This window comes from Aulostomus chinensis, chromosome 22 (assembly GCF_037954235.1).
Source record: "Aulostomus chinensis isolate RoL2024-O1b breed Wild chromosome 22, RoL_Achi_v1.0, whole genome shotgun sequence".
Lineage (NCBI taxonomy): Eukaryota > Metazoa > Chordata > Actinopteri > Syngnathiformes > Aulostomidae > Aulostomus > Aulostomus chinensis.
Window position 1 is genome coordinate 10815553 of NC_141341.1, and position 8280 is coordinate 10823832.

General features: G+C 42.2%; 1 protein-coding gene across 1 annotated transcript; it reads left to right on the plus strand.

Annotated features, from left to right (window-relative positions):
• The first annotated feature begins 552 nt into the window (after positions 1-552).
• On the plus strand, positions 553-6635 carry tmem42b (transmembrane protein 42b). Its single transcript, XM_086192492.1, has 3 exons — positions 553-767; positions 1970-2116; positions 2381-6635. The coding sequence occupies exons 1-3, from the start codon at positions 591-593 to the stop codon at positions 2525-2527; spliced, it is 471 nt and encodes a 156-aa protein (XP_086048618.1). The 5' UTR covers positions 553-590; the 3' UTR covers positions 2528-6635.
• The last annotated feature ends 1645 nt before the right edge of the window (positions 6636-8280 follow it).

Sequence of the window (8280 nt, forward strand, 5' to 3'; positions counted from 1 at the left end):
TAACGTAATGAGCCTCTACAGTGCAGCTCATCAGTATGCAGAAGGGTGCAGGGGCCCGTCCCTATGCTTCAAGCTGTCTGGATCAAGTGGAGTTGCACTTTACCTGAGCTGATGCTTTCCACCAGCATTCAAGGACATCACATTAGCATCCTCCAACGTGTATAAATAGCAGAGAAGAAGAGCAATGACATCACCACAGCGTGATGGGTTTTCAAATGAAGAGCGTTTTAAGAGTGTTGGAATCAAATTACATCCATAATTGTATTTTATAATGCTATCTATTATAATTCAAGTATTTTGTTAAATGCTCAAAAGTTAATCAGTCAACGTTGTGAATTATGAAACTACAATTCCCACAGCGCCACTTGGCTATTTTTAGCCCAACCACTGCCTGCTGCTCTGGTGCGACCGTGTGCTGTGTGACTGCCCCCTAACGGCCGTCTGGAGGACGTGCAGCCAAACTGCGGGGACACACACACACACGCACACACACACACACGCACACACAACCACGCAGGCAGGCAGCTCAAGCAGGAGGAGACATGTAAAGATGGAGTAGGACATGATGTCTCTCGTCTGTCACCTCCAAGATGTTCCCCGGAGTTTTCTATGCACTGCTGGCGGGTTTCCTGGGGGCCGTGGCGTCGTCAACGGCCAAACTGTCCCTTGGAGCCGACTACCTGAAGGGAGTCTGCGAGACTGGACTCCGGACGTGGGGCGAGCAGCGGAAATTCAGACAAGCGGACGAAACTACCGCCTGTGACCGGGTGAGGCACGCTGAGGAGGAGGTGTGGGAACAATGCAGGGTAATTCAGGGGTGGAGTAGGTGGTGTGTGTGTGTGGGGGGGGGGGGGGGGGGTCTTCATCTCTTCTCTGACTCCCTAAGCATCAGTAGCATCACGAGGGAGCCCGTGCAGCATCTCTCGTGCCGTATCCGCGTGCAGAATGACATTGCAGCTCGTACGGACGTGCTATCGCGTTGTTTTGTGGGTTCTCAAGCGATTTCTTCTTTGACCTTCACGCTCTCTCACACCCCTGTCAGAGGGGAGCATGTGCTGCCTGAGGTCTCTGGATGTCTTGAAACACGGTGACCCATCATCAAGATAGCGATAAAGTGGGAAGGATGTTAATATGCACCGCGAGGTTACCATGCAGCCTCTTAGGTCTCATCTGGCCACAGACGATGTAACAGGAACCCAGTACAGTAAAATGCAACCTGGGGGGGGGGGGGGGGGGGGGGCTCTTGAAGTTTGAGATGAAAAATGATGGTGATGAATGCAAGCGTTTTTGGTGATTATTAACCAGAGATGTGGACTCCAGTCTGAGATCTGAAGATTTTGAGACTTTATTTAACCTTAACCTTGAGGCAGTGGTGCTCAAACTTTTTTTTTACCCCCTTCGGAAGATTCAAATCTCAAATTAAACGGGGTGGCACTGGGCCAGATTTACACTCATATTTTATTGTTCAGTTGTTTTTCCTCTGCCCCTTCATTTTACTGAGGTCCTACACAAAGTGTCCCTCTGCCGCCTGATCGCATTATGAAAAAAGAATGAATTATTTAGGGATCATACATATTTAAAGAGCAAGACAACAGCCCTTCATTTTTGTGACCTTATTTAATGTACTGCGCATTTACTGTGGCAAACGAAACAGCATTAACCAGTAATACATCATTTTATATTTTTATCATAAAATTATTATTCCTACTATTTCATTTACTTATTTCACATCTGGCCGGCCGCGTCAAACTTTAATTGGCCTGAATTCAGCCCTCAGGCCCCACTTTGGCCCACTCCGCTTTGAAGACTTGAGCCTTGGGACTGTGGAACAATATCGCACACACACAGCACATCCGACCAGGTGACACGTTTACTCAGCTGTGATACGTCGGGATGATTGGTTGGGGCTGATATCCCATCGATGGGTTTGTTTCAGTTTACAGATCTAAAGTCTCCTTTAATGTTTCAGCTCCATATTCCTCTGAGGCTGCTGTGCGGCGGGCTGCTCTTCACCTGCAATGCTGTGATGTGGACCTTCCTTGCTAAAGCGCTCAGGTACTCCTCCTCCTCCACCCGGACCACTGTGACCACCACCGCCTCCAACTTCATATCTTCCGTAAGTAGCGCAGCTCATCTTACGCGAGCACTTAGAGCAGAGTACGTCCCACCGCACTTCAGTCCAGTGTAATTTAATTTCTTGAATGAGCAGCTTTCTTTCAGAAGGTGGTTGGAGTCTTTTCTCGATAACTCATTTAGTTTGACTGTCTGACATTCTTAAAGTGCAGCTTGTAATGTAGTAAAATCTCAGAATCATGCAGCGGAATCCAGAACACCTACTGAGACTAAAGAAACCTTTTTTTTTCTTCCCTTTTCTCCGGAGGCTTTCCTGGGCCAGCTGATCTTCGGTGAAGCCCAGATAACGCTGTGGTGGGTTGGGATCTCCCTCACCTTCTCTGGTCTGCTGGTTCTGCAGAGGGTTTCTCCACAGGATGAACAGCAGAACGTCGTTAACAAGAAAGACGAATAATGTGTCTTGTCTCCGCAAGCTCAGTTCAGCCCGACTCCATCCGGCTGTGGTATGTGATTTGTTTTGATTGGCATCTCCTCGGATATTTCATCTCACCGATAATAAAGACATCTCAGAACAGAGAAACAAGAGAAACTGATGATGCCTGATCCCAAATCATCCAAATTATTTACTCTAGCCGCAGGATTTGTCTCCTGTTTTAATTTTTAATAATGCTTTTAAGAATTATATTTTTATTTGTTCCAGCTCCAAGCTTTAAAATCAGAGGAGATGCTTTCCTTCAGCCATTTCACAGCTACAGTCCAGCAAGCGGAGACAAGCTAATGGCTACCTGGCTCTAGCTTCTCGAATATTCTAAAACAAGCAAAAATTATATTAGCTTTATTGCTACTCTCTGGGGTGAACCTTTTAGCCAACAAGAGCACAACTTGTGAGCTAACAAATTAAGGGTGGGGGAAAAAAAGGAATTGTCTGATATAATGGGAAATTATGCATATTTGCTTCCGTCCAAAGTGTTAGATGAGAAATTGACACGACAACGGGACCTACAGAACATCTGTAGAACAGCAGGTGGCTTAGCGCCTGAGTTAAGAACTTACATGCTGCATTTATTTGATTCCCAGTCAAATTATTTATAATTAAGTATAAGTAAGATTTCAGTCAGTTGATATGCATTTTAAAAGTCAGGTTTAGTCGGGCGAACACAATACAGAACAATAATTCATCTTTTTTAACATTATGCAAACGCACTGACTGGCTGGCGCGACACGGGTGGTCATGCATTTCCAGTTCTAATGCTAAGTTAAGCTAACTGTCTCCTGCTCCCAAAAATATCAGACTATTGCTTTAAATGTAGCAACACAACACACAAGATGAATAGAATTGGAGATGTTTTGTTCACGAGGGATGAGAACATCGACCCATGTGAGCAACGCCACCACTGATCAGCCTGTGGGTTCCAGCAGTCGGATCACCAAAGCTTTTCTCGCATTTCCTTAAGTTTCTACGACACTCACTGTAAACATCCAACACTGACATGGCATCTTGTGCATGCGTCAAGAAGACGTTTTAAAGTAAGCACTTAGCTCAAGAAGTGTAGTCGTATTTTCAGAAGTAATAACCCAAATGTAGCGCTGAAAGGCTCGCCCCTTTGTGCCTGCCCGGAGTTTGTTTTTGTTGTTTTTTTCCTGTTTAAATTCGCCTTTCTTAATAGCTTGAACCTCAAAAGGTATGAGCATGTCACATGTTGTGATTCAGAGGCAGCTGATTTTGTTTTCATTCCACAGTAGACGTGTGCATGTTCCTACCAAGGTCTCAGCTCACACCAAAGCATCTTCAGTTCGCACCGGAGTGGCGTCCCTGTCAGCTGCTTTATTTTAATAAATCTTCAGTGGCTAGACCGTCTCTCCAGCATCTGAGACACCACGTGGCCCGTTGAGCTTTGGGTTCCCTGCACTTTCAATCTCTTAATTATTGCGTCGAACATCATGAATATAAATCCGTCATCCCTCGGGTTACCTGGCTTCATAAAAGCTTCCCTCTACATCCCTGAAGTTGTCAGCGAGAGTGCAATAACAATTTGTGTGTAAAAGCGAGGGGGATTTGAGTATTAATAATGAAGCATGAAAAAAAAAATTGCAATACATGCTACTTAGAGGGACACTTCTGTTCCACAAAGTACACTGCAGTATACACAGGATTTGCCTTTATTGAGAGGTATTTTAGGATCACACTTGTTTGGATACATATCATAATACGAATGCTTAACGGTAGCTATGATAACCGTCCGTTAATCCCTCAGCGGCGATGCACAAATGTATCAGAAGTCCTTCCAGCTGCTGCTGTGCAGGTTTTGTATCATGTGATTTACATGCATCCCTATTAATGTGACTGCAGTGATAATGTGATTATGCAGCTCTCGTATTACAAGGCTGGCTGAGTGATGTTTCATATGCAGGATTCTTCTCACGCATCAACTGTGACTTTTTTGAACCTGGGATTACGTACAGGAATGGTTTAGTATTCTAGGAACTTAGATTATTTGCTTTCCTATCGAGCGTTAGATGAGGAGGCCCCTCGCTCGGGGTCAAGACTGGAAACAGGGAGAAACAGGCTCCATTTACCAGCTCACTAATGAACCAGGAATAAAATCATTTAGTTTTGGTTTTACCGGATTTGTACGTATGACTTGTTCTTTGCCAGGTCTCCTCTGGTTCCCTGACAACAAAAAGTCTGGCACATAATCTCTGGTGAAATAGCTAATTGTCATTAAACATCCTACATATCAAATGTTAAAGTGATACTTCACTCAAAAAAGTGTAGTTTCCTTTCAAGTACTCACAGCTACGTGTCTGGAAGTTTTCCCCCCTGGATGACTTCCTGGTGACTCTAGAATGCAGAAAAAAAAACACACATAATATTGTTAGCTTGAAGCCTATGACCAGAAATTACAGCAAAAACCAAACGCATTCGTGTGCACTCAGCACTCCACGAACACTTCGATTCGAGCTAAAATTCAACAAAATACCGCTTCCAGTTTAGCATTCACTTGAACTTGTTCACGGTTGTGCTCTACCGGGAACGCGCTGTTTATTTTAAAAAGAATTTAGCCGATTTTTGTTGTTAATTCAAAACACACAAGTGCGACTATTTGACAGGCACTATTACACTTTTTGGGTGAAGGTTCACTTGAAAGTCATCTCACAAGAGGTACCGGTGTTTTGATACCTGACCACGGGCCCAACCAGCTGCTTCTCTCTTGTTTTCTCTCCTATCATCGAACTCTTCAAAACAGAATGAGCGCATTTCCCAAAATGCCTTGCTATTCTTGTCACTTACCTGAAATATCTATGATCGCTGCTTTTGATCTGGAAAATTGTCTGCTTTCTCCAGCATGATACGATATGAGGGTAGACCATCTACCTGTGAACCTCCTCTCACTGTAATATAACCAGTCAGACATTTACGGCTCTGTGAATGCAGCATGGCCCTGGATGCGGTGTATTTATATCTGTGTGCACATAAAGAGATTAGAAGACCAATCAAATGTGTCCTTGACCTGACAAAGTTATTGTGCTGACTGCAAGAAATGTATCAGGACCTCTGAATTCATAAAGTTTTGTTGGTGTATCAAGGTAGTAGAGCTTCTTAGAGGGGGGGGATATTTTCTCCAAAAATGGAAGCTCAAAAATAACAGAATGAAACATCTCTACTTTCAAAGATGGATGGATTAGTCACCTCACACAACTTTTAACACTATTTAAACCCAAACGCGTAGCAGCATCACAGCCCTTATGAATCCAGACAGCGCGACCTGAGGGAGACGCACGCACGCGCTCGCTCTGATGTGAATCATTCATCATGTGTCTTAGAGATAATGTGAAACAAGCATTTGTAAAAGTGTAAATAGTACTCCGTTGATAGGAAACACTTTAAAAAGATGTGTAAATTGTCATCTCCAGTGAGAGAACAAACACTGTTGAATTATGAAATAAACATCTCATCTGACAAACTAATTTCTCGTCTCCGTCGCTCATATCGCTGCCTGCAGGGAGACGTACAGTATGTTGTTTTTTTTACACTTCAAACAGAATCGCTCCTCTGAGTCATTCTGCGTTCACATCCAATCAGACGTAAAGCACAATCAGAAACTACAACCTGGGGAAAGAAACGCGGCCGTGTCTTCTTAATAACGGATGCAGTGTTGACCTTGAGCTCGTCAGCATCTGGTTAAAGAGAGAGACATGGAACTGCAATGATTGTGATACTTCAGGAATGTTAACATTGGGATGATGACATAAAAATGAATTCATGGGAATTTTTTTTTTTTAAGGGTTAGGAGTTTGTTTTTGACGTTTAGGAGATTTTGCTCATAAGAAAAATCTATAAAGTTGGGAGGTAAAAGTACACAGGTGTCATTTCTAGATATATGTGGCCACATTTGTTGGGAATTCTTGCAGTTCAAAGAGTAGAAAGTATTTTTTCCGCTGAAGGACTGAATGTTTTGTGTTTGGCATTTCTTATCACAGCATCAGTAGAACTTAGACCTGCTAACTCCACAAACATACTGTATATTGCCATTTTAAAAAACAAATGCTCAAATCAGTAGTTTAAAGGCAATTATGATGCATTCGCTTCTACTTTTTTATTATGAAAAGTTGCCACTGTAATAAATATTTTATGGCACTTTACTGAAAAATGATTATATTTTACTGTTATTACATGACAGGTTTTTACAAGTTGACTTTTTTGTTGAATGTTGAAGTGTCAAAGATCAGACTTTTTGATAGTCAAAAAAACGACTTGCCAAACAACACACACACACACACACACACACACAAAACATAGATACAATTTTCACATTTACGTACAGGTTTATTTCATTCCTCTTTAAACAAAGTCAACAATAAAAAATATTATGTGGCCAACATAAAGTACTAAAAGTAGTATTCATACTTGACCACACAACTTATTGAACAATTGAAGAAAAAAGATAAGAAAGCTGGTGTTCTGTGTGCGTAAACTGGATAGCAAACTGCATGTCCGTGCAGCCTTAAAATTTTGAATTTAAAAAGAAAAAAAAAAAAAAAACGAATTTGCAAAAATGTCTGTGACCACAATCACCTACTGGATGATTCACCTGGACGTCAATTCAACGCATTCGATTTGGCAACATATCCCATCGTTTTAACAACAGTAAGGCTTTTCATCACATTAGAACAAAGGCAGTTTTTACATCAGAAGCATGGAATAGTCAGTCAATACACAGAAAAAACTCCTCTGTTTACACCGAACAATGTTAATTTCTCGAGTTTTATTTCTGGCCTCAGTGGATTTTTTTTTCTTCCTTTTTCCACCAGCCTAAATATTAATCAACACTATCCTGTGACATCTTTGTCTCCCATCCAGCCGTGCTAATAACTACAGTCTACGACTAACTGGATTATCCACCAACAAATTCCTTCAGTTATACAGTGAATTACACTTTGGGGGGAGCGGTGACTTTGCAACAATGTGTATTGCTCTATTCCTTGACTTTGCATTGACACTGGTGACTGGTGGTGAGATGGCTATCAACAAAATGTTCAGCTAAATTAACAGCACACAAGTTTCAAACAATTTATGGACTCGGGATAAACTGCCTGCCGGATTCTTATTCTGTCTGTATTGTCCGAGCTGTCCGACCGCATGGAATTCGAACTTTATTTAACTTCGAGTGCCAAATGTGGGAATTTAAAATTGTCAATCCATAAAATTACACCCCCCCCCCCCAGCCATTCACTGAATATAAACTCTGCAGACATTGATTTGTGTTTGTTTAGTAGTTTAACATTTCCTTTCTGCATTCAAATTGTGTAACAATACACCAGGATACAATGCATGTAAACCAGCCAGTGTGAAGTTTTGGTTGTTAGCAGCCTCTTATTTTACCGTTCATTCTCCTTTAGAGTTTTATCAAACTGCAAACCCAGCATTTTTTTTATTGCTGCAGCTTCACACCAAAAGAATTAAACCGGTGAAGCTGTGAGGTGGTTTTTATTATGGATCAGTCGCTCTTAGTGCAACTCCCGATTGTTCCACAAATATGTCTGTTTACAGCATTGTCTGAAAGCAGATGGATTTAGATATTGCAGGGTGTAACAGAACGAGCAGCAGCAGCTATGGTGAATAGTCCCAAACTCTTCAGCAAGGTGAATTTTTACTGTGTGCGGTTGTTCATCGTTGCAAAATCCACCACAAGTGCGATCTAAAAG

What these genes read in the sequence shown, in the direction of transcription:
- tmem42b (XM_086192492.1), top strand. Translation starts at nt 591, where the DNA reads ATGTTCCCCGGAGTTTTCTATGCACTGCTGGCGGGTTTCCTGGGGGCC. An exon ending in AAACTACCGCCTGTGACCGG is followed by an intron (nt 768 to 1,969) that starts GTGAGGCACGCT and finishes TTAATGTTTCAG; the next exon opens with CTCCATATTCCTCTGAGGCT. An exon ending in CCTCCAACTTCATATCTTCC is followed by an intron (nt 2,117 to 2,380) that starts GTAAGTAGCGCA and finishes TTTTCTCCGGAG; the next exon opens with GCTTTCCTGGGCCAGCTGAT.